The following is a 27,204-nucleotide window of genomic DNA, read 5'->3' as shown; positions in this document are numbered from 1 at the left end:
GCGGCGGGAGCCGTTCCCCCGACGGCAGCCGGGCGCTCGGCCGCCGTGTCTGGGCTGAGCGCCGCGACGCCGCGCCGGAAACCCTCCTGGGTCTTGAGGCGGTAGGTAAGGGGAGGCCGCCCGCACTGACCCGGCGCCGGGTGGGCTGCGGGCACCGCGGGGTCGCGGGCAGGAGGGCCGGAGGCAGGGCAACCTCGGCCGCCTCCGGCTCGCCCGCAGGTGCCCGCCACTGAGACTGTCCCGAAGGGCGCCCGCCATGCACACCTGTTGCCTGGACCGCTCGTCTCAGCGATGCCTTTCGTTGTGGCCTTTTCTGAGAGATGCTCAAAACACAAACAACAAAACAAACAACCCCCCGCCCCCGCTTTTAGTCCTCTCCAGGTTTTTTAGAGAAGATATGGAAACTGTGATGCTACCTGTAGCTGTTAGTTTTTTAAACCTAATAGGCCAATTGGATTATGAGAATCTATATATAGTAGTTTTCACTACCCAATGCGTTTCACTACCTAATGGTGGATTCTATAGCCCGTTCGTCTATAGTGTGTTACTTTTAGGCTATTTTATCAGGACAGGGGTTTTGTTTGTTTGTTTGTTAGCCGCGTTCGTTTTTAAGGAATACTTTGAAGTGTAGAATTTCGAAGTAGAAAATTGAAATCTTAACGAGTTTTCATTTGGGAAATACACTGAAGGTAAATAAAAGTGATCCTTTTAAAAATGTACTAGAATTTATGTATTTATTTTGGTAGCGCTGGGAGTAGAATCCAAGACTTCACACAGCCTGGGGAAGCGCTTAACCATATGGAGTTACATCCTTAGCCCCAAGAAGCCAAGAAATTAAAAGGGAAATGTTAATTTTTGTACTCAGCGTATCTAGCCCTGACTGGCCTCTTAATTCACTCTGAGGCTGAGGAAGAGTTTGAATTCCTGATCTCAATGCTGTGATTATAGGTGTGAACCATCATACCAGGTCTTATGCTGGGGATCAAACCCAGGGCTTCATGACAGGCAAGTAGTATGCCACCTGAGCCACACACCCACCCCTAGGTCTCTTAAACTCCACATTATGGTTAGTATGAAAAAAACTTGTCACAATCTAATAATCTAAGAAAAAAATATAAATTGAGGAAATGGAAAATATTAGCACACACAATTTATTCAGCAAGGCTTTAACAAATATGTCTCCTAGTTAACTTTTCATCAATACATAAAATACTTGCATGTAACAGTGGAGTCAAATGTCTGAACAAAGAAACAACTTCAGGGATGGGCGAATTTTGTAGTCAAATCCTCACTTCTTGAGTGAGTAGCTACATAGAGTTGGGTTTCTGGATCGCGTGGTTCTCATCTGTAAGGTGGGACTAATGACTTTGAACAGTTAATGTATAGCTCAGTGTTAACTTTGTAAGGTCTATAGGATATGGTAACAGCTAAAAATGGCGTTTTAATTTAAAGTATCTATGCTCAATACTGACTGCCTACAAACTGATCAGTTTATGTGCTGATTCTACTATATTTTAGAAAATTCTAGTTAGTTCGTAATTTCAGAATTAATGAGAACAACCTCTGCAAAACAGAAAAGGGAACGTGGGCTATAGTTAGGCTCATCACATGTGGAATAGCAGCTACAAGTTTCCTGACGAATAGCCCTAGTAATAGTCTACCGATTGCACTCATAAGCAGCTTATCCTTCAAGATAATGCGTTATTGAAGCTTGAAAGGAACTTTAGCAACCACTTGAATATATTTTGAACGAATATTTTGAGATATTATGCCAAATAACCTTAAAAAAATCTAGGTCACAAACTTTATTTGCATTTTAAAAGGCAAGTTGCATGCCACCTGAGCCACACACCCACCCCTAGGTCTCTTAAACTCCACATTATGGTTAGTATGAAGAAAACTTGTCACAATCTAATAATCTAAGAAAAAATATAAATTGAGGAAATGGAAAATATTAGCACACACAATTTATTCAGCAAGGCTTTAACATATATGTCTCCTAGTTAACTTTTCATCAATACATAAAATACTTGCATGTAACAGTGGAGTCAAATGTCTGAACAAAGAAACAACTTCTGTGTTATGTATCCTTACCAGTGCAGCTACCATCCTTTACACAAGTTGATGGTGAATCCCTGGTGGTAGCACTGGCAGCATCAAGAAAACTTTTAAGCTCTCAAATGAAACCGGCATTAAAATCTGAAGTTGTTTTATATATAGACTTAGTAGTTCAGCTAAGCCTCTATTATTTTTAACTAAATGGAGCTCTAACTAAATGGAGTCTTCTCTTGGTCATCATCCTGTCGCTCAATTTGACGTGATGATTATCTTGTAAATATTTAACCCTTTAATTATTAAAATAAGTACTCTCTGCATTGTGATTTCTAACTCACTCCCTGTAATGCCAGTGTTTCTGTGCAAGCACTTTGCAAAAAAAAAAAAAAAAAAAAAAAAAAAGATATTAAAAAGTATGTGTGGACTATATTTTCTAATTTCTTGACTGCTATGAGTTAATATGGAGACACCTAGGTGTTCTCTTTTGTACTGCCAACTGAAAGGTAGGTGTCACTAAAGGGGCTTTGTTTTATGTTTATTGTTTTTGCAAAATCTGTAACTCCCTAACTCTTGAAATCCCCCAGTTTGAATAGTATGGATTTGCCTTGCTCAGCAGCTGGAAGAGACTTCACAGTCTGCAGTTCAGTTTCAGCTGAGCAATGGAAAACAAGGACCTGTGTGCCAAGGTCTTCTATGCTTTTGTACTCAGATTCACTAGTTCATATGGGAAACGGGGCGGAAAGTGACTGTGTGATCACATCAGAATTGTTAGTATAACCATTAAGTGAAGAAACACGTATCATTAATAATTCACAACGGAGGGTTTTGATCATTATTTTAAATATTCTACATAGAAAATAGTCAATATATAGTTGTTTTTTGTTTCCTGTTAAATCAGTGTTGTATTTATGAACAAATACAGTGTTGATTTGTTTATAGCAGTTCTCAAAGCGGGTTGCAATATCTTTGGCAAACATGTCTCCCAAAATATTGACATTATGATTGAAAACAGTAGCAAAATTAAAGTTATGAAGTAGTGACAAATATAATTTTATAGTTGAGAGTCACCATAACATCTATTAAAGGGTCACGATATTAGGAAGGCTGAGAGCCACTGGTTTAGAAGGCTAATTGTTACGTTAAAACAGTTCTAGTTAGCAGAAACATAAGAAAGAAAGATAAATACTAGAGGTGTGCTGGTTGGCTTATCTCCACATTTCAGGAAAAATTAACTCCGAGGTGAGTTAGCATGACTGACTTAGAGGGATTACATTTATTATTGTAATGTTAGAATTATGGAGCTCCAGAGACTTTTAAATAAAAGAAAACATCTTGGAACAAAATAGTAGTTAGTAATCATAGCTTATACTTAAGGAAATGTTAATAGGCCTTACATTTTGCTTAAGGACATCATTTTTTTAGATGACCAGTATAAAGCTTACCAAGGTCCTACTTTTGTCTTATTTTGATGCATACTAGAATTTAGGAAGCCTTGTACCATGTAGATTTAGTTATAATGAGAAAGTCTTAGACTTTCTTGGCTTACATAGTAAAACTATGTCGTGGGTAACAGGATGAAAAGACAATTGAGACCTAGTTCTAAAACACTGCTTTAAGCTATGTGTTAAGAGTCAAAGAAACCCTTTTAAGGAAATAGCGGCACCTTGATTTTGGTCCTGAAAGATGAATAACCACGTGGGCTAAGAGGAGCAGGGAGAGAAAGAGTCTAGAGACATAGTTGGATTTCTGTTCATGGTAAAACAGAATAACTGCCATTCAACAACCTCCCGAATATCCATGATCAAGGAGGCCTGGCTCACATTAGATGCATTCATGAAAGAGAGAACTGGAATTTAATAGTTGGTGAGGGACTGGGAGTGGAGGGGCTGTTGGAGGGGAATAGAGAGTTGTATCATTGAACATGTGTATGAAATTCTGAAAGTAGTTGCAATGTGTAAGTACTAGATTGGAAGAGGTAACAGAACTGTTTTGGGAAAATAGGAAAAGCCTTCTTATCAAGAAGTTGTGGGATGGTTAGAAGGTTGAGGCAACAGTTTCTCTATAGCAGTGGTTCTGAACCTTCCTAAAGCTGAGACCCTTTAATACAGTTCCTCCAGTTGTGGTGACTCCCAATCATAAATTATTTCATTACTGCTTTATAACTGTAATTTTGCTACTGTTAAGAATTATAAATATCTGATATGCAGGATATCTGATATGGGACCCCTGTGAAAGAGTCATTCTACCACTACAAGGGGTGCGACCCATGAGAATCACTGTCCTAGAGTATTGACTCTGCATGGGTAAAGCCACAATTTGTTGACTTTGGGTTATTACATTATTTCTCTACACCTTAATTATAAAATGAGAATGACAAATTACCTTTTACTGTATTATGTAATAACTGTATTCTAAGTGATTTATGTAAGTTATATTTGTATTTACATCAAACCTAGAAAGTCAAGATGGTTATTATCTACTGTCTATTGCTAGGTGTTAGAGGTATGGTATGAATACAGGTATGCTTATGTACAAATGATTTATTTTGAGTCATGTGCCAGGTACCGCCGATGGCTTTGAATTTAACTAGATGGCCCAATGTGGCCTTTAACTTGCAATCTTCCTGCCTTAGCTTTCTGAGTGGTGGATTATAGGGCATACCACTATGCCTGAGTTCTATGAGTGATTCCTCAATTACAGAGTTGTTTGTAATAATAATATGTATATAAGTGGTTTTTTATGCATGCTATGCATATAAACACTTTCTGTTCTTAGTGCAGAAGATTTTGAACTGGTGGGCAATATTTTTGTTTTGTTTTGGTAGGTTCTAGGGAACTAACCTAGACCCTTGCATACTGGAGGCAAGAATATTACCCTTGAGATATATTCTGTTTTTAAATGTTTTATTTTTCAGGCAGGATCTTGCTAAGTTGCTTAGGCTGGCCTTGCAATCCTCCTGCCTCATCAAAGTAGTAGTGATTACAGGCCTTCAGGCCTGTTTTTAAAGCTTAAGTGTATATAAAGTGACCACAATTCAAAAGATGGCAGTATTTATTTACTTGCTCAAGGAATGGCTTGTTTTATGCATGTTTTGTATTTTGTAGGGGATATCAGGTGAATAAATGTTTCTTCATTAAGAAAAACCTGTTTTTCACTTTTGTCTAGAATGGAAGAAATATAGTTTATAGTACTCTCCAGTGTCCTCTAAAGGCCATAATGTGGACCTATCCTTGGTGTCCCAAGGTCACATGTGGGGAGCATTTACATCTGCTTAAAAGATGGTCAAGGAGTAGTGGGAGAATTGGTGAAAATGTGTGAGATATCTTTTGACAGAAAAATGGACAGGAGTCAGAGTGACTTAGGCCATCACACTGAAGGTGTGTTTAGTAAAGTATTTAAGGGAGTCAGTAATGAAGTTCCAGGAAGAAGATTTTTGATACCACAGCTCTTAATTTCATTTTGGAGATGTTTAATTGATGTCCCAGTAATACTGTAGAAATTGCAATAGCAGGAGACAATGAAAAAAGTAGGTCTAGAGTTTAGGACATAAAGGCTAAAGGTATACATTACATTATCATGTGTCTGTGGTTGCTATAGACATGAACATCAAAGAGTTTAGCTAAGAAGACTAAAGCTAAATATAACCAGCCTTAAGTTTATCATTGAAGAACAGAAGAGGGATCAAAGTGGCCAGAAGAGGCAGCAAACAGGCAGGAAACAATTCTAAAGGGTTGAGAAAATATCTTAAAGCTGGATTGTATAACTGTGGTGAGACCAATATAGAAATCTGGTTGTTGAATATTTTAAATGGGTTTTATGCCTGTTTCCACTTAAATATTTTCAAACGAGTATTGTGGTTGTTTGCATATATATAAAGGGTATAAACACTCTTAATTATTTTGTCTAAAACATAAAAATGTGTTTTTCCCTATTAAAGTATGGAACCTCAAGGTCTTTATGACAATGGAAACAAAAAAATTGATTGGCAAACCGCTTCAACCAGCAAGACCTGTTCGTCATCTCTCTTCTCCTCCAGGTGAGTAGTGGAGTATTTAATTCAATTTATTAAAAGCTAATTAGTCATTTATAAAGTAATTATTTGAGGTGGATTTTAAAAGGTAATAAAAACTAATGATCTCTTCGGTTGGAAGAGTTTACAAATGCTGTGTAAAGCTAAAGAGGTTGTTAGTATCTACCAGTCCTATGTCTAACCGACCAGCCAGGTTGGAGAATAACTCCTTACTGAAAATAGCTAGCTTTTTTTTTTTTTCATGTTGTTATTGTTTTTTTTTTAAAAATGTCTCATTGTATAGTTAACTGGTCTCTGGTCAGAGAGACACCCTTCCACATAAATTATTTTTACCTTGTGATTGTTGTTGTGAATAGCAGAATTAGTCTTGTAAAACACATAGAACAACTGTCTTAGCAGCAAACAATGCCTGGAGTTACTGTGTTGTACCTGGAATGCCAGCAGGAGTTAGAGGTGTGCTTGAGCAAGTATCCAGTTCCAGTGGTCTAAATAATAGCAATGTAAAAGCAAGCCTGGCCTCATAGCTCAGGCCTATAATCCAACTCTCTGAAAAGTTAAGGCAAGAACTTACATAGTCAAGGTTTATTTGGGCCATTGAGAGAATTCAAGTCTAATTGGGCAACTTATAACCATGATGGGACCTCTGGGACCAACATGGTGGAAAGAGAGAGGTGACTCCTGCAAGTTGTGCTCTGACCTATACATGTATGTGTACGTGTATATACACTCACATGTACACACACACATACACACACACACACACACACACACACTGAATAAGTAGATAAATTTAATAAAAAATTAAAAATACAAACTGGCTCGAGATATAACTCAGAATGCTTGCCTGACACATGTGAGTTCCTTCCCTGCTCAACCCCTTCCCAATCTTAAACAGTTTTCTTTCTGTTCACAAAACTGTGCTTTGGACATAGCTTTGAAATAAATGCTTTACTGCTAGAGTGACTTCTGTGGTCTAAATTCAGTGGTACACATAAAAACAACCTTAAAATATCTTCAGTCTAATCTGCTCCACTGGATTAATGGACTGGCTAATAAAGGAAAAAAGCATGCTCCTTTTATTTCTATGAAAATGAAGCAGTAAATGTAGACATGCAACCAGCCTGCTTCCAACCTTGGGCCCTATAAGGAAACTCATCTGCACTAAACCATGCTTCCTGCTAGATCATTGTTTGTGCCTTAGCACTGACAAGGAACTTAATGGATCTCATGTGCGGATGCTGTGCCCTCTGTGTACTGGAAGCTGTTGAGAGTCAGATTTTCAGTTTATCATAGAGTGAATGATGGGAAGCCATGGGCAGCTGTTCCTTTCTGTGACGAACAACTGTCTGCAGTTTCTCCATCTCCATTTTGCAGATTCTCACTGACCCCTTCCCTCCAAAGCTGTGATGTAGGTGAATGGGAAGGACCACAGGGTGCCCCTGATCTCTAACAGAAGTATAATACATTTAAGATTAAATGACAATGAGTTTGAGACTTGGTAGATACAAAGCTAAACATATATAAATCAATCAATTTGGGGCTTTCTTGACACATCTCTATACATTGCACAGCTCAGGCCCCTAGAAGAATTTTCTTTTTCCTCCAATGCAGATTAAATACTTACTTGCTTTGTGAAGACTTCCTGGTATCCACAATCAAATATGGCACCTCAGTGATCTCTCAAAAGCTCACAGTAAGAGTATAGTTTACTGTGGATGAAATTATCCAATAATCATTACTTGTAAGCTTGGGTTTTAGATCACAAACTCTTGTCATGCTTAATTTCCTATCTCTTAATAAGCTGGATATGGGAACATCGAATAAATACTTGTCAAAAAATAAGCCATCATAAAATTTTGTAACTGTCAAAGACGTCACAAACACAGATGCTTTTTAGACTGTAGTATGTAATTTATTGTATGTGTGAATTTTAAAACAATTTCCCTTTCCTAACAGGACCAGTGTTCCCTTTCAACTTTCAGAATGAATATCCATGCAGCACTCAATGCTTACAAAGTGGAGTGGGCAGAGTAAGTCTTAGATATGATAGCAGGTTGGGCCAGGGAGCAGCGCAGTGGCCCAGTACACGGTGAGAGAGAGAGAGAGGGAGGGAGAGAGAGAGTGTGTAATGTATACACACACATTATAGACTGTAAAATGACATGCTAGGTGGCTGTGTGCAAGATCGTGTGTTCAGTGCATTCTATGTTTTCCATACATCTATTAAGGATTGCATGCCACCGGCATTCTTACTCAGCATTTTAAAATATAAATATTTTCCTATATTTGTTTAAAAAATTGAAAAAACAAAAGCCTGACAATTCACAAAACCTTGTGTATCTTTCTAAAATTAATCTCATTTTCTCTCTACCCTCAGAGCTAACTATTCTGGTTGTTACTTCCATTTCATGAATATGTTTTAAATTTTTCCTATCATAGAATTATTTTAACTGCTTTTTAAGTTTTTTCATATTAATGTTTATGTATAAAAATGAAATACGTGAAGTGTGATCCTTAGTGCAAGTTTCTTTCTAGCCTATGGCGGGTCCCTGGTGTCTTAGTTCCTACTAACATAGTAGCTGTTCTCATGCAGATACTTCCAGAAACAGGCTGTGGGTGAACAAATATTAACATAATTAGAATGCTAGGCAACTCTTTAACAAATAGAGCAGTTCTGTGGGAGCTGATGGAGAAAAATACTTTAGCTTCCATGAACATAGCTTTTTGGCGCATTTTCTTTTGCTGGACAGATGTTTCAGTTTTATAAGGAACGTTATAAAGATTCTCCATTGCATTTCCTCTCTTTCGACTGTGAAAAGCTCTTTGCAATTACAACCACAAACAGTAGCAACAATATACAGGAAGAGAACTACTGTGTTAAACAGTGTTCTCCCTTCATCTTATTATCAGCTGAAGTGAGCTGTCTGTGGACTAAATGGAGCTCTGTTACCTTAGCAAGCTCCTTATTTTGTTATCAGACATAAAGTTTTTTACTTGCTGAGTGTTTATAAAGGGTACCTTTGCTGATTTTGATTGTTATTCTCTGTGCATGAGAACTGGGGTATCTTTTTGTGCGTTGCGTTTGACCAATGTAATTTTTTACATGTGTGTGTGTGTGTGTGTGTGTGTGTGTGTGTGTGTGTGAGAGAGAGAGAGAGAGAGAGAGAGAGAGAGAGAGAGAGAGAGAGAGAGAGCTGCCAGTTCCCATTAGTTCCCATTTTAACTTATGATGCCTTCTTATCAACTTATGTGCCTTTTAAATGTATTTTGGGTTTTGATTATTGTTCTTACATACTCAGAAATATTTTCAAGGACATGGTCTGTGACAGAGGTGTATCATATTTGGGAATTTTTGAATTTCAATGATGTCATGTTTTTCTTTGTATTTTCAATTCAAACCGCAGTGCTCCTTGGTCATGGGTACCCTCTGCTCCTTAAGGGAATGTTTTCATCAGGTCATGGTCAACAGACTTAGCATCTTTGTAAGAATTAGAAAAAAAAAGCAAAAATATAATAGGAATATGATAGGAAAATATGATAGAAGTATAGGTGTTTTATATTTTGTCTCTGTTAAAAGTCAACATCAGTGTGATGAAGGGTCCTCTTTAGGTACATAGCCTTCATAGCTACACATAGGAGTACCAAGTTTCCAAACATCCTTTACATATATATGATCTGGCATTTTGCCTTCATTACCAAACTCATCTGGTCTTTATTTTGACTATAAACATGGCAATCGTGCTTACCTTTGTATGATTATGACAGTTAATATAACATATAATCACTTTGAAAAACTTTAAGTATACTATTTACATGTATGAAACATTTTAGAGAATTGTTATTTTAATAAGAATAAGCATGACAAAGTATAATTTTATCTTTGAGTTTGATGTTAGACCTTGCTTTGAAGTAGCTGTTTCACAGTTAATGATCATTTACTCAAATTTTAGATAGAAATATACTTTTACATTTATTTGTGGACAGTGTGTGTGTGTGTGTGTGTTACAGTCCCTGGAGTTTAGTTAGTGTTGCTTGCCTGTGTGTGGGGCATGGGGATTGTTACTGGGTCATGGACCCCTGACCAGTGGCTGCACATCCAAAGAAAAATAACTTCCTCTCTTTCAGCTGCCATTGACTGTCAGTAGTCCCCATCTTGCCTGGAACCCCCTCAACCAGCCATTCTAGAATGTTGAAGGGCTCAGTCTTGTGCAGGTCTTGTACAGATAACCATAGCTTCTTCGGGGTTTGTGTGTACAATGGCCATGCCATATCCGGAAGAAAGCATTTCATAACAGTCTCTTATCTTTTTCACCCCCTCTTTGAGGATATTCCCCAAGTCTTGAGGTATGGGGAAAACACTGGTGTTCCAGTTAGGGCCAGGTAGTCAACATTCATTTTGTCCAGGTGTGAATCTGAGTTAAGTACTCCCCATCCCGTCCGAATGCGCTTAGTTAACTGCACACCAATCTCGCCACCGTTTCACTGATGATCACATCTATACTGGCATGTCATATTACACAGCATGCAGTGTTTGTAATTAGGCATGACCAAGGATGAGAGCAGCGCTATTAGTGATGAACGCATACATATTTAGAAAGTAGTTAGATATGTCCATGTATGTCCAAAGCAACAGTAGTAAATTTTCCCCATAGAGCACATTATTTCACAGGCCATGGGCTTTTGATCAGGCTTATAATAGCAGGTCTGAACTCTTCTGTGAAGTGGGCCTGAAATCTTATGAAAATGTGCCTAGTTAACTGTGTAATGTGCATGCTTCAATTTCACTACTGGTCCCATCTTGACTGATAGGTCGCTACGATCTAGCATACAGGGTTTATCAGTGGGTAAGACCATTGATGATTACTTCCACCATAGTCTATAGTCTATCTTTTGGCACTATAAAAAGCTAGCCAGTGGCAAGGACATTTTTAGTTTAGTTCCAGCTTGATGTTTGTGTCCTACAACCAAATGTGTGGTTTCAGAAGGGCCCCCCAATGGAATAGCTAGAGAAAGTACCCAAAGAGCTGAAGGGGTCTGCAACCCTATAGGTGGATCAACAATATGAACTAACCAGTACCCCAGAGCTCATGTCTCTAGCTGCATATGTAGCAGAAGATGGCCTAGTCGGCCATCATTGGAAAGAGAGGCCCCTAGGTCTTGCAAACTTTATATTCCCCAGTACAGGAGAATGCCAGGGCCAAGAAGTAGGAGTGGGTGGGTAGGAGAGCAGGGCGGGGAGAGGGTATAGGGGACTTTCGGGATAACATTTGAAATGTAAATGAAGAAAACATCTAATAGTAGTAATAATAATAATAATAATAATAAAGAGAAGTAGGGTCATACCGTCTACTTATGCTTTCTAATCAAGGACAATGGCATTAACTATATTGCTTAAGGAAACACTGGGGCTCCCCTGTGTGGCTGCTCATAGGGAGATGTGAGCTGAGATTGACTTGAAACTCTTGTTTCCCTCTGTAGCCCAGACTGACCCTGAACTCACAACGCTTGAACCTCTGCCACCTAAGTGCTGGGGCTGTCAGTGTGCATCAGGATACCAGCTTTCTGTTCAATTTAAAACACAAGCTTATCATTATGGCTTATTAGCTTCAAGTATGCCTTGATATTTTAGGCCTTAGATAAATACCCCTGGGTAGTAAAAATAATATATATATATTACCTAAACATTTCAAACTCAGTTTAAAACTTCGTTTTCTTACTCAACAGTGTAAGACGAATGGAATGCAAGCCTTTTCTCAAGGTCTTAATGAGCAACAGCAACACCAGTCTCCAGTTAAAAAAGGTACGCTTTTGCCAGAATTCCCAACTTTAGTCACAGAGATCCCCAGTATTCGAGTAAGGTTAACTCTCTTTGCTATTTGCCCACATAAGAATTCTATTATGTTTTATTTCTTGGTATTAACAATTATGTTGGTTTTTGTGCTCTAAAGGAGACACTGGAATAACAGTGGTTCCAATGAGATGGACAGTTATTTACACATTTTATCAAATTTTGTTGTGGTGGTCTCTATTGATTTAATGTGTGTGTGTGTGTGTGTGTGAGTGTGTATGTGTGATGTGTGTGTATGTGTGTGTGTATGTGTGTGTGTATGTGTGTATGTGTGTGTGTGTTCTCCCCCAACCCTTCCTTTCCCTTCATTTTGAATGCTAACCTCTGTCAGGTACTGGATACCAGATTTTCTGCTCTTTCCCCTGTGCTGGAACATGTTTTCTCACTTTCTACTTTCAGTGCTTAGCATTTAATTTGATGATGCCTGACTTGTGTGATTCTGTTTCATTATATTTTAGGATTATATGTAAAAAACGAGTGGTGTCTTTTATGAGTATTGTCCGTTTTCTTTAGACTTTGATACTTTTATAACTTTTGGGGTTTGATCCATTTTTAGTTAATTTATTGATATAGTATGAGATTAGCGTCTAGCTTCATTCTTTTCATGTAGCTCTCCAGTATTAAAAACACCTTTTTCTCATTGAGTGGCCTTGGAACCTTTATTAGGAATTAGATGCCTTGGGTGTCAATGTTGATCTATGAGCTGTCAGTTCTAACCCTTTGTCCTATATTTTTACCCCATGATGGTACCATACTCTTGAGTACTGCAGCTTTGTAGTAAGTTTTCATATCTGGAATTATAAACTCTCCAACAACATTGTTTTTCAAGATAGTTTAGGCTGTCTGGGCTTCGTTGAGAGTCTTCATTCTTTTTTGGATCAGTTTTACAATTGTGTAATAGAGCCTGTTAAAATCTTGGTAGTGGTGGCATTTAATCTATAGATCATTTAGGAGAATGTATTACCACCTTAAAATACCATGTGTTTGTAGCTGGGCAGTGATGGTCCATGCCTTTAATCCCAGCACTGCGGAGGCAGAGGCAGGCATATCTCTCTGAGTTCTAGGTCAGCCTAGTCTACAGAGTGAGTTCTAGGATAACTAGGACTACACAGAGAACCTGTCTCAAAAACTAAAAAAGACAGACAGACAGACAGACAGACAGACAAACACTATGTGTTTGTTTCAGTCAGAATGTCTATCAGACAGACTACACTTTAAATGGAATTACAGAGCTGAGAGAAAGCTGCTTCTGCTCATGGTCTACTTCTCATTCCAATGAATGGAACGCTTGGACGTTTCCACACTTGGCTGTTTTCCATGATGTCACTCAAGCTTTCCCTTGATGGTCACATTGTTGCCTTTTCATTCCCCCCTCTTTGCTCAGTACTTTCTGCAGAAGATTTAAGAAGAAGGGTCTTAAATAGTTGATTTTTTCGAGTTTGTCTCTTTGAAAATAGCTTTATTTCACTTTCACACTTGATTGATATAGTCTGGCTAGAGAGAAAATTTCAGTTGAAGATGAGCTCTCAAAACGCACACTTTAATAAGGTAGAAACAAATTTGAGCTATTCGCAGTTCACATGAACAACTAGAAAAGACAAGTCTGAAGAAACAAACCAGACAAGCCTTTGATGTAATATGAAGAAATTGTTCTCATTGAAGCTGTGCTTCAGCCACATTCTGCACAGCTGAGAAAGATTTATGCATTTTAAATGTATGTGATTTTTTTTTCTGAGTATATGTATTATGTGAACCAAAGGTGTGCCTGATGCCTGTGGAAACAAGAGGTAGATGTCAGATTCCCAGGAACTGGAATTACAAACAATTAATTGTGTGTCACTAAGTGGGTTCTGGAATTGAACTCAAGTCCTCTGAAAGAGTAACAAGGCTCTTAACCTTTGAGCCATCTTCCCAGTCCCACTCTACATATTTTAAATGCTATATTTGAATTGTTTAATTAATTTTAATTGCCTTTTTATTTCATCTTATAAATATATAATGTAATGTATTATTTGAGTTGTTAGATATTTGAGATTTTGTAGGTAATATTGTAGAGGTATAATTTAATTTTGTTATTAAAGAACATAGTCTGTATTATTTTAAGTATTTAATTTATTAAGACTTGTTTTGGCCTGTATATAGTTGCTATCTGTATATTATACCAAGTATATTAAAAATGAACTAGTGTTTTGTAGGTGTGATCTTTATATAATTAGTTAGATGAAATATTTAAAATGCTGTCCACTGCTATTTTTTTGTGTTTAATTTTCTCAGTTTTGAAAGGAGGGTTTTATAATACTTGACAAGGTTGTCTAATTTTTCAAATTTATTTCTGTTAACATTGTTTCATGTCTTTTAAAATTTGTATTATGCAAAACATATTAATAATCATCTCTTTGTCTGAAAAGGTAGCCTTGTCAGCTTCCTTATTCCTAATCTTGGTATGATATAGGATATATATCATATGGTATAGGATATATATATAATATATACATACATACATACACATGCACCTTCTATGCAAATATTTTTGTTTAATATGTCCTTTGCAGGCAGTACAGTGTTTTTTTTTCTAGTGTCAACTTGAATCCACTTATGCAATGCATGGCAAAGGAGTCAGAACATGACCTATGGGTCAAATGCTTGTTTTAAAAGCAAAATAGGTTGAAACAGAGCTGCACTCTTCGTTTATGTATTACCTCTGGTGCTTTTGTGCTATGATGCAGAATTGAATATTGTAAGAGGTTGTATGACTCCATGATTCTCAAATATTTTCCAGGTGACCCTTCATTAGAGAAGTTTACTTGTTTTTTAGACTATTCACATTTAAAGTGAGTGTAGTTATAGTTGAATTTAGGCCTATTATTTTATTACTTGTTTTTGTTGATAATAGATGATTTTTAAAATTTCATTTTATTTTTTGTTTACTTTTAGATGGTTTTGTGTTATTTCATTTTTATTTCTCGAATGGATTCCTAGTTACTTTTTCTTTTCTAGTTATAATCTAGGGATTATGATATCCAACCTTTTTACTTGTTCTTACTACTGAACCACTTCAAGGCTGTGGTGAAGATACATTTCCTAGACATAGGTGCAGGTCGTCGTGTATAGCTGTACTGTAGAAACACACAAGAGCACATTAGTACTTGAGCAGTGACACATATTTTATTTATTGCCATGTAGAGGAAACAGCAGGAATCTGCTGTACTTTGCTGGCTGTTATCATTTCCTTTGATCTTCCACTTTGAAGAGGAAAGTTTGCAGCTAGGATCATTTCTCTTGTACTTGAATGACCTCCTTTTAACATTTGCTGATCATATCTGCTGGTAAATTCATTTAGTTCCTTTCATTAGAGCGTGTTAGGGTTTCCCCTGCACTGGCAAGGAGTTCATCAATTCTTTGGGTTTCTTTAGAATATTGAAAACATTGCTGTCAGTGTCAGCATACTGTCAGTATTGGTGATAGTTTTGGATGAGAAATTAGCAGATATTTGAATAGTTAGTTGCTGCAAAGACGGGACCCTGTCTTGGATCTCCTGACCATCACCTCGCACAGTGGTTCTCAACCGTCCTAATGCCGAGAGAGACCCTTTGATATAGTTCAATATGTTGTGGTAACACCTGACCATAAAACTATTTCCTTGCTATTCTATAACTGTAATTTGGCTACTGTTATGAATCTTATTGTAAACATCTTACATGCAACTGCATAAAGAGTCATGTGACCACCAAAGGAGCTGTGGCCCACAGGTTGAGAACCTCTGACTTAGCATAGTACATTTTGAGTTAGTTTGGCAGTATTGATTGTGATTAGATTGGCTCACAGTAGTTACATTTTGGAATGATCTGAATCTACTAGTAGCTATTAGAAGTATCTATTGGTCATGCTATTATACTTTATAATATTAAGTCACCTCTCTATACTTGAGTAAACCCCTATATTACCTAATTTTTCCTTTATTCTTTCCACATGAAATGAAGATTTGATGATCTTTTTCTCCTCTATCTTTTCAGCAAATATTCCATGATTTTTAATAAAATAGTGGACAATTTAGCAACATCCAAAAATGGAGTAAAAAAGTTATCTGGAATAGTATTTTTTATAATTATGTTTAAATTTTAATACCTACAGAGAGAATTAAATATAGCAGAGATTTCTTGTTGAAGCTTTCAAGTGTTTCCATCTGCAGAAAAAAACCAGACTTTCTGCCTGATCACCCCATTGTACTTCAAAAACCAGTGAGTTTCCTCACTTCCTTATTGCAAAATTCTATTCAGGTATTTGTCTTCTATGCTTTTACATTTAACATTTTATTATTAAAAGAAATTCTAATTTTCTGTATTATAAGGTAGTGGTGGTACAAAAAGCACAAAAATCTAAATGTGCTCAAGAAATAAGACAGAATAATTTTGATTTCCTGAAAGTAAAACTCTTCTACTGAAAGATTATGAAAATACATCCTGCAATCTAAAAGTTCTATCTTAATTTTTAATTAACTTCCATAATCTACCTGGAATTTATTTTATAACATAATATAAAGTGGGAATTGTTTTATTTTTTTGTGTGTGTGCATATATAGTAATCCTAGCAATATTTAAGGAAAGGAGAGTGCCCTGACATCTTGTACAAATATGAGTTTGGCCTTTGATTCTGCTCAATTTGTCTTTTTTTTTAAAGATTTTATTTATTATTATACATAAGTACAGTGTAGCTGTACATAAGTACACTGTAGCTGTCTTCAGACACATCAGAAGAGGGCATTAGATCTCATTATGGGTGGTTGTGAGCTACCATGTGGTTGCTGGGATTTGAACTCAGGACCTTTGGAGGAGCAGTTAGTGCTCTTAACCACTGAGCCATCTCACCAGCCCCCACAATTTGTCTTTTATACAGGATATTCATGTTATCTTTTATTTTGCTACCTAGCCATTGATATTTCCATGCCAAACCACCAAGTGTATCAAAGTATATATAATAATAATAATATATATACCTAGTAATATATGTAATACATTTTGCTGGATGGAAAGGACATGGGTTCTCCTATCATCTGTGAGTTTAAGTTGTTGCTCTACTCTGTATATTGCTATTTCCAGCTTGGACAGTGACTTACCTTGAACAGTAATTTAGCAACTGAGGATAAGGATGATGATTTCTGTGTGGCTAGGATTAAACCAAATAACATATTAAAACACAAATAATGTACCTAGCAGTCACTCTGCATTCAGTGACTTATGGCTGTTTGTTTTGGTCTCTACTAGCCTTGGCATTTCTTTTTTCAGTCTGCATCATTCCCTTTATTTTTTTCAGTCATTGTCCCTGCTTCCTGGTTCCCCCTCCCACAGTCCCTGACCCCATTTCTCCTCCTCCTTGGGTTACCTCACTAAGGATGATATTTTCTAGTTCCATCCATTTGCCTGCAGAATTTGTGAAGTTGTTTTTAATAACTGAGTAGTACTCCATTGTGTAAATGTACCACATTTTCTGCACCCATTCTTCCTCTGAGGGACATCAGGGTGGTTTCCAGCTTCTCCCTAGTATAAATAAGGCTGCTATGAGCATAACGGAGCACACGTCCTTGTTATATATTGGAGCATCTCTTAGGTATATGCCCAGTAGTGGTAGAACTGGGTCTTCAGGCAGAACTGTTTCCAGTTTTCTGAGGAGCCACTGGATTGATTTCCAAAGTATTTGTAACAGCTTACAGTCCCACCAGCCGTGGAGGAGCATTCTTCTTTCTCCATATCTTAACCAGCATCTGCTGATGCCTGAGTTTTTTATCATAGCCATTGTGACTGGTGTAAGGTGGAATCTCAGGGTCAGTTTGATTTGCATATCCCTGATGACTAAGGATGTTGAATTTTTTTTTTTTTTTTTTTTTTTTTAGGTGCATCTCAGACATTTGAGATTCTTCATTTGAGAATCCTTTTTTTTTTAAGCTCTGTACAGGTTGCACCCATTTTTAAATTGGGTTATTTGGTTTTCTTGAGTCTAACATTTTGAGTTCTTTGTCTATATTGGATATTAGCCCTGTATTAGATGTACAGTTGGTAAAGATCTTTTCCCAGTTTGTTGGTTGCCATTTTGTCCTATTGACAGTGTTCTTAGCCTTATAGAACTTTTCGGTTTTATGAGGTCCCATTTATCAATTGTTGATCCTAGAGCCTGAGCCATTAGTGATCTGTTAAGGAAAATTTTCCTGTGCCAACGATGTGTTCAAGGCTCTTTCTCACTTTCTCTTCTATTAGATTCAGCATACTTTAGTTTCTCTATCTATGATGATTGAGAGTTTTGTTGGAATAGTAGCCTGGACTGGCATTTGTATTCTCTTATTATCATGGCCTGCATGATATTTGTCCAAGATCTTCTGGTTTTTAAAGTCTCTGTTAAGAAGTCTGGTGTAATTCTGATAGGTCTGTTTTTATATGTAACTTGACTGTTTTCCCTTACAGCTTTTAATAATCTCTCGTTGTTACTTGTATTTAGTGTTTTCATTATTATGTGACAGGAAGATTTTCTTTTCCAATCTATTTGGTGTTCTGTGGGCTTCTTGTATGTTTATGGCCATCTCTATCTTTATGTTAGGGAATTTTTCTTCTGTGATTTTGTTGAAGATGTTTTCTGGTCCTTTGAATTGGGAATCTTCACTCTCTTCTATTCCTATTATTCTTAGGCTTGGTCTTTTCATTGTGTCTTGAATTTCCTGGATGTTTTGGCTTAGGATCATTTTTGTATCTTGTATTTTTTTGACTGTTATGTCAGTATCTTCTGTGGTTTCTTCTTTGCCTGAGATTCTCTCTTCTATCTCTTGTATTCTGTTGGTGATGTTTGCTTCTGTCACTCCTGTTCTCTTTCTGAGGTTTTCATCTCCAGGGTTGCTTTTCTTTGTGATTTCTTTATTGTTTCTATTTTCCTTTTGATCCTGGAAGGTTTTGTTCAATTCTTTCACCCATTTGCTTGTATTTTCCTATATTTCTTTAAGGAACTTATGTGTTTCCTCTCTAAAGGCTTCTACCAGTTTACCTGTGTTCGCCTCTATTTCTTTAAGGGCATTTATTTATGACCTCCTTAAGGAGGTCATAAATATCATCTTCATGAGATGGGATTTTAGGTAAGAATCTAGCTTTTCAGGTGTGTTGGGGTATCCAGGGCTTGCTGGTGGTTCTGATGGTGCCAAGTTACATTGGGTTCTAACTCTTTTTTTTTTTATTAGGTATTTTCCTACTTTACATTTCCAATGCTATCTCAAAAGTCCCCCATACCCACCCCACCCCCCGATCCCCTACCCAACCACTCCCCCTTTTTGGCCCTGGCGTTCCCCTGTACTGGGGCATATAAAGTTAGCAAGTCCAATGGGCCTCTCTTTCCAGTGATGGCTGACTAGGCCATCTTTTGATACATATGCAGCTAGAGACAAGAGCTCCGGGGTACTGGTTAGTTCATATTGTTGTTCCATCTATAGGGTTGCAGTTCCCTTTAGCTCCTTGGGTACTTTCTCTAGCTCCTCCATTGGGGGCTGTGTGACCCATCCAATAGCTGACTGTGAGCATCCACTTCTGTGTTTGCTAGGCCCCTGGCATAGTCTCACAAGAGACAGCTATATCTGGGTCCTTACAGCAAAATCTTGTTAGTGTATGCAATGGTGTCAGCGTTTGGAAGCTGATTATGGGATGGATCCCTGAATATGGCAATCACTAGATGGTCCATCCTTTCGTCACAGCTCCAAATTTTGTCTCTGTAACTCCCTCCATGGGTGTTTTGTTCCCATTTCTAGGAAGGGGCAAAGTGTCCACACTTTGGTCCTCATTCTTCTTGAGTTCCATGCGTTTAGCAAATTGTATCTTATATCTTGTGTATCCTAAGTTTCTGGGCTAATATCCACTTATCAGTGAGTACATATTGTGCGAGTTCCTTTGTGATTGGGTTACCTCACTCAGGATGATGCCCTCCAGGTCCATCCATTTGCCTAGGAATTTCATAAATTCATTTTTTTAATAGCTGAGTAGTACTCCATTGTGTAAATGTACCACATTTTCTGTATCCATTCCTTTGTTGAGGGGCATCTGGGTTCTTTCCAGCTTCTGGCTATTATAAATAAGGCTGCTATGAACATAGTGGAGCATGTGTCCTTCTTACCAGTTGGCACATCTTCTGGATATATGCCCAGGAGAGGTATTGCTGGATCCTCCGGTAGTACTATGTCCAATTTTCTGAGGAACCGCCAGACTGATTTCCAGAGTGGTTGTACAAGTTTGCAATCCCACCAACAATGGAGAAGTGTTCCTCTTTCTCCACATCCTCGCCAGCATCTGCTGTCACCTGAAGTTTTGATCTTAGCCATTCTGACTGGTGTGAGGTGGAATCTCAGGGTTGTTTTGATTTGCATTTCCCTGATGATTAAGGATGTTGAACATTTTTTCACGTGCTTCTCTGCCATTCGGTATTCCTCAGGTGAGAATTCTTTGTTCAGCTCTGAGCCCCATTTTTTAATGGGGTTATTTGATTTTCTGGAGTCCACCTTCTTGAGTTCTTTATATATTGGATATTAGTCCCCTATCTGATTTAGGATAGGTAAAGATCCTTTCCCAATCTGTTGGTGGTCTTTTTGTCTTATTGACGGTGTCTTTTGCCTTGCAGAAGCTTTGCAACTTTATGAGGTCCCGTTTATCGATTCTCGATCTTACAGCACAAGCCATTGCTCTTCTATTCAGGAATTTTTCCCCTGCACCCATATCTTCGAGGCTTTTCCCTACTTTCTCCTCTATAAGTTTCAGTGTCTCTGGTTTTATTTGGAGTTCCTTAATCCACTTAGATTTGACCTTAGTACAAGGAGATAGGAATAGATCAATTCGCATTCTTCTACATGATAACTGCCAGTTGTGCCAGCACCATTTGTTGAAAATGCTGTCTTTTTTTCCACTGGATGGTTTTAGCTCCCTTGTCAAAGATCATGTGACCATAGGTGTGTGGGTTCATCTCTGGGTCTTCAATTCTGTTCCATTGGTCTACTTGTCTTTCACTATACCAGTACCATGCAGTTTTTATCACAATTGCTCTGTAGTAGAGCTTTAGGTCAGGCATGGTGATTCCACCAGAGGTTCTTTTATCCTTGAGAAGAGTTTTTGCTATCCTAGGTTTTTTGTTATTCCAGATGAATCTGCCGATTGCCCTTTCTAATTCGTTGAAGAATTGAGTTGGAATTTTGATGGGGATTGCATTGAATCTGTAGATTGCTTTTGGCAAGATAGCCATTTTTACTATATTGATCCTCCCAATCCATGAGCATGGGAGATACAGGAGAACACTGCTAAACATGTAGAAGACACTAAAGAGGAAACACAGAATTGCAGGGAAATACAACCAAACAGGTGATGGAATTGAATAAAACCATCCAAGACCTAAAAAGGGAAGTAGATACAATAAAGAAAACCCAAAGTGAGGCAATGCTGGAGATAGAAACCCTAGGGTCCTAACTCTTATGATCTTGCACTTGCCTCTGGCAGTCTCATTATCCCTGGTGTTAATTGGCCTGGGTGTCTCTGACTGGAAGCAGGTAGAGCAGGTCTCTTTGAAGGAAGGGAGTGCTGTCTCTGGTTAGGGTGGGCCTCCTGTGTCTCTGCTTACTGTGGACCTCCTGAGAGGCAGATTGGCTGTAGAATGTGGGAAGGAGGTATTGGACCAGATGGTCTGCTGTGGGTGGAGAAGTGGACTGGAAGGAAGGTGGAGTTTGACAGGGTGAGTGGTTCCTTGTCAGCTGGTTTCTGTGGGTGTCCCTGCTGATGTGGGTATTTGTGTGAGATTCTCACCTTTGTTCTTGGTTACTATGGACCTCTTGGGAGGCACGCAGGCTATAGGGTAGAAGAGATTATCATCACTGATACGGCTCAGGTCGGGAAGCAGATCACAACCCAACCTTTGCATTTTTTTGATTGATTGTTTTTAAAATCACTATTTTCTTTAGGTAAAAGCAATGATAACTTTAAGATGAAACTTGGAACATCCGTGTGCTGAGAAAAGTTCCACTCTGGCCTATAGAATATTATCTTTTCCCAATTTTGGAATTTTTTTTAAACAGTTTTTTTTATTAGATATTTTCTTCATTTACATTTCAAATGCTATCCTGAAAGTCTCCTGTACCCTCCCCCCGCCCTACTCTCCAACCCACCCACTCCTGCTTCCTGGCCCTGGCATTCCCCTGTACTGGGGCATATAATCTTCACAAGACCAAGAGCCTCTTCTTCCATTGATGGCCAACTAGGCCATCTTCTGCTACATAAGAAGAAGGAAGACTAAAGTGTGGATACTTTGTTCCTCCTTAGAATGGGGAACAAAATACCCATGGAAGGAGATACAGAGAAACAGTTTGGAGCTGAGACAGAAGGAAGGACCATCCAGAGACTGCCCCACCCGGGGATCCATCCCATAATCAGCCACTAAATGCAGACACTATTGCACATGCCAGCAAGATTTTGCTGACAGGACCCAATTTTGGAATTTTAACTCTTGAAATTCCATAGCATTTCTACTGTCATGCATGGGGCTGGGCAGGAGCAGTTGCAATCACGAGGGACCTGTTTGAATCTCTAAAACACATATCAAAAGCTAGGTGTGGATGCATAAGGAAATAGAGGGTCCTTGAGGTTTGCTGACTGTCAACCAGTTCCAAGTTCAGTGACCCACCTTATCTCAAGAGAGTAAGGAGGAAGTCATAGAGCAGAACACCTGGCATGCCCGTTTGGTCTGTATGCATGTGTATGTGTGCTTTAGTTGGCACACACATACACATCCCCACTATAAGTAAATATATTTCTTTAGTTATCAATAAAAATATTTATATTCATTATTTCTATGAATATTTCATAATTGAAACTTCTTAGGTGCCTCAAGCCAGTTAAACATTGTGTGTGTGTGTGTGTGTGTGTAGGTGCATGGGGGACACTGCGTTTGTCAGACACAGCATTGCAGGGGTCACCACTTTTCCCATCATATAGATCTTGGGAATCACACTTAGGTCATCAGGATTGGTGACAAGCACCTTCATCCACTAAGCCATGGTTTTGGAAATTAAATTAGGAAGTACAATTGTTTAAAAATACTTAAAAAAATATTTGGCAAAGAAAGAGGGCATTAGATACTTGAATTCTCTCACTTGTTTGAAGATCTAAGGGAACATATAATTTCTTGTCTATAAGAATAAATACAAATTTCCATTATACATAAAGCACGGTCACTTTTTATTTCAGGCTTAAATAATTCATTGACACTTTATTTTGCTAATAAAAGCTTGACAAACTTATTTTGAGTAAACATACATTAGAATTGCTTACTTTTGCTTTATACACTAACAACATTTATAAAACTAGGCACAACAGGAATAGAACACCAGACTTGGAATACAGTTTACTATTTTTAAGAATGGACTACACAGGTTTACTGAAACACAAATGTATTTTATATTCCAGTCACTTTAATAGTTTCTATAGTAACATGCATTTAGATAGAAGTAGATTCACAGCATTTGGTTGAATAAGCTAAGTTGTGAAAACGGTAGTCTAATTGATAAATTGTCTTTCTTCTATATTACAGGAAAACAACCAAAGTTTTAAGTAGCATTTTAAGAACAGATGAATTTGAAGATAAAGAATTATTCATTTTATATTTTGGACACCTGCAAATGAAGTGGACCTAGTACAATAACTAATGGACTGTGACGATTCAATTTATTTTTACTTTTGATGGTTAGCTATTTGGCTTCTCATAAAAGGAGAAAGAGATATTTTAAAGTATAAAGAATTTTTCTAATCAGTTTCAGCTTTGCAGGCAGTTCCTGCAAAAATTGGGAAGTAACACTCGAAAGTGGGGATGTTGTTGGCGAAGTGGGAAGACTGTATTATAATTTGCATGCTACTTGCAATTCTTGTTTGTCACCACTTGTAATAATGGAATGGAAATGTAAGCTGTAAAGATTCTCAAATATAAAGTATTTGCTATGATGTATATATGGTACAGAATTTTTGTTGCCCTTAATGTCAGTCACTTGGTCTTTTCCCCACTGATTGTACATCAGCATCTGATCAGGACATTATGATGTCTGCAGAGCCCAGAATGATTCTGGTATTCAAAGCATAGTTGTCAATGGCAGGGATAGGGGAAACTTTCAGAAACATGATTGATTCACTGGGTTCTTAATAACAATATGGCCTTAGGGTCGGTCACACCTACTAGCAGTGAACAATTTGCAAAGGTACGTAATTGAAAGGTACTCATGAAAAGGTGGAAAGTAGCTGCTGCTTGATGTTCTTCATCAGATTATATGATCTCAAGTCACACGGTGGGGAAATAAAATTGAAATTGACTCCAAAAGAGGAAAAATTCAGGCTGCAAATAATTGAGGCAAATTAAGTTTCGATTCCATCATTCCTCATAAAGAATTTAGAGGTTTAAGTTTTTAATTATTAGGGGTTTAATGCAATAAATTGCATATAATGTGTCAGAAATCCTGCAGACAGAAAGGTAAGTAAATATAAGCTCACTGCTTCTATTCATTTGTGTCCTGGGATCACGAGAAGGTCATTCAAGGCCACAGTTCATCAGAAATGTCGTCTCTTCCTGAATGTGAAGTTCTAAAACCAGTGCCTCTTGCTTGCTGCTTTGGGGATGCTTGTCCAGATTCTAACATTCAGTCCAGAGTAGATGTCCCAGCTTGGCCTTTCAGTAGACTCTTGTTCATTACTTGGATTCTCAGAGAAAGGGTTGTATTTTAATAGGGAAAAATACCCCTTCATTAAGCATAAATTTATTGTTTGTTTGAAAATGAGACATTCTATAGCGCTATTGTTGTGTAATTGTGTGTGTTGCCCCTACTATTTTCCTTTTAGTCATAGGATCCAGTATTGTATGAATTTTCATACGTAATCTCACACACACACACTTAAACCATACATATTTGCATAATATCTGAGATCAGAATTAGCAGAGTTTTACAAGTTAATTATTTGCTGTTTTTCCTCAGGTCCTTTTGATTCTACTTTAATATATTTACAGACCTCATTCAAATTTGTAACCAGAGGGCCTTTCTGCAAACTCTGTTTCTGGGCAGAGCCCCCTTTTCAGTTAGACGACTCTACTTCTCAGTGGACTAACTCCTACTTTGACAAACTACCTAGTGTACAAACACTTGATAGAATTTTTGGGTTAGATATGAAATGAACCAGTTAAGACAGCATTGCAATTGGTTGCAATCTTTATTGTGAAAGCATTTATCCCAGGATTTTCCGTAAGCATGTGTAATTACAGTCTCCTGCGCTTCAAAGCTTATCACAGAGACCACAGTATGTCCCCTCTGCTGTAGGAGAGCTCTGCTGTCCCCTTCCCTTTCCCACGATGGACAGGAAGTCTCAGCAGCCATCAGATAACTCCAGTGATGTCTTGTCCTGCACACCTGTGACAGAAGAGCTGAGGCAAGCGCTGCTTCATACTGCTTGCCCCCTTGCGATCTGAATGCAGTGCATGTGTGCGTGTAAAAATTGCTAGTGTCTAACAGCTATGAAGTTTTACATCGATTTATGAGGATTGAATATACAAAACTATTCCACAAAGTACTTAGAGATGGTATTCTCATCTCATAGTTACGAAATGAAATTTTCATTCAAGCTCTCTATTTCCCTAGGTATTCATTCCAACTGTTAAAAACCATAATATTTTACGTATATTTTCCCTTAAGACTCAGAGATTTATAAGCATTTGTATGAGAGCATCACATGATGGTAGTTGTGCGTGTGTTTTGTAGCAGAGTCTATGAGCAGAGCCTCTAGGGAAGAGTAGATAAGGGGGTAGTTTTTCTTAGTTGCCTTTGGAAAGTTTACAAAATAGGTGTATTCAGTTGTAAACTTTTGTGCTTGTTTTAATTTCTTTATTCATTTAAGTTGAAGTTCTACTCTATTTAGAGTACTGAATTTAAAAATCTTCATTTAAATTCAAGTGCTCATTTTTTATAAGAATAGCTATTTATATGGGTCGCATACCAAAGCCTTCTGACATAAACTTTAATTTCCCTGAAGTAAAGCTCTCCTCTTTGCTCAATAATGTCTAGCTTATATATGAGAATTATAATACTTACAAATAAAGGTTTTACATTAGTAAATGCCCGAAGTTACTATAGATTGTTCACTTGTAAAATACCAGTTTACAACATGAGACATAGATAGAGCTTCTACAGGCTATAGCCTAGGCTGTTTTATGCATTTATGTTAATTTTAAAGGAATTATAAAGCGAATAGTTGGAGGACCATATGGAAAAAGAATGTTTCTCTCACAGAAAAATGTGTCACTGAAAAAAGTCACACAGCACAGATGTAATCCTTAAGAGCAGTGGGTATCAATGTGTGGGTTGCGACTTCTTTGAGGGTAGCATATCAGATATTCTGCATATCAGATATTTACATTATGATTCATAACAGTAGCAAAATCACAGTTATGAAGTAGCAATGAAATAATTTTATGGTTGGGGTTGTCACAATATGAAGAAAGTATTAAAGGGTCGCAGCAATCAGAAGGTTGAGAACCACTGCTAGAGAGCATATGCCAGTTTACAAACCCTGGCCTATGTTTTAGAAGTTCTCACCTAGCATTTTTACCACAATTATCACATTTTATTACTTTATTTATACACCGTTTTCATATATTTGGATTTTGTTATAATGATTGATTACAATGTAGCAGATCAATTGCCATCAAATATCAAGAGCAACAACTTTGCAGAATACACTTTAAAAGAGTGTGCTAACAACACAATGAACAAAAGTATGCAGCTGATTGACAACCACAGAGAACTTTCCAGTTTACCTTTCAGATAAGAACACTTACACTTGGAACAATAAAGACATTGTGTAGGGACATCTAATTGTTGTTCAGGATCCACCATGAAGCTGAAAGGAGAAAAAAAAAAAGATATATGGTTTTAGGGCGGAAAAAGTCCAAACTGTAGAGACCATTTATCCCTTTATCTTCAGTCTGCAGAATTGTTTTTCTCATTTTAAATTTTAGGTGCTTTGAGATAACGAGTTATTCCTGTGTAATTATACTGTGGGTTTTTGTACTTTGTTGTCTAAGACTTTATAATACATGAATATATGTAATATATTCATCTTTGTAACAAGATTATAAACACTTTGATGTTGCAATCTTCCTAATCTTAGCAGTTGTTAGGAAACAACATAATGTATTTCTATACCTGTTTCAGTCTAAGCAAATGGATGTATTCTTAATATGT

The 27,204-nt window shown here is 37.6% G+C and overlaps 2 protein-coding genes across 2 annotated transcripts in view; one reads left to right on the top strand and one right to left on the bottom strand.

Annotated features, from left to right (window-relative positions):
- Nucleotides 1–23,926, top strand: CUNH8orf88 (chromosome unknown C8orf88 homolog). Its single transcript, XM_021160282.2, is given in 7 exon segments — nt 1–101; nt 5,993–6,091; nt 8,042–8,115; nt 11,810–11,885; nt 16,065–16,175; nt 16,178–16,210; nt 23,520–23,926. Coding segments are annotated over 6 exon segments (393 nt in total). The 5' UTR covers nt 1–101; nt 5,993–6,012; the 3' UTR covers nt 23,540–23,926.
- Necab1 (N-terminal EF-hand calcium binding protein 1) overlaps nt 23,563–27,204 on the bottom strand; it is a 204,386-nt gene continuing 200,744 nt past the window's right edge. The window contains exon 13 of the mRNA XM_021160280.2: nt 23,563–26,860. Within this exon, the coding sequence (XP_021015939.1) occupies nt 26,832–26,860 (29 nt within the window). The 3' untranslated portion in view covers nt 23,563–26,831. The remainder of the gene's footprint in view (nt 26,861–27,204) is intronic.

The sequence above is a fragment of the Mus caroli genome, unplaced genomic scaffold, assembly GCF_978045245.1.
Source record: "Mus caroli unplaced genomic scaffold, Mus_caroli_1 scaffold_6, whole genome shotgun sequence".
Lineage (NCBI taxonomy): Eukaryota > Metazoa > Chordata > Mammalia > Rodentia > Muridae > Mus > Mus caroli.
Note: the sequence above shows the minus strand (reverse complement) of the source record. Positions and strands in the feature narration are given on the sequence as shown.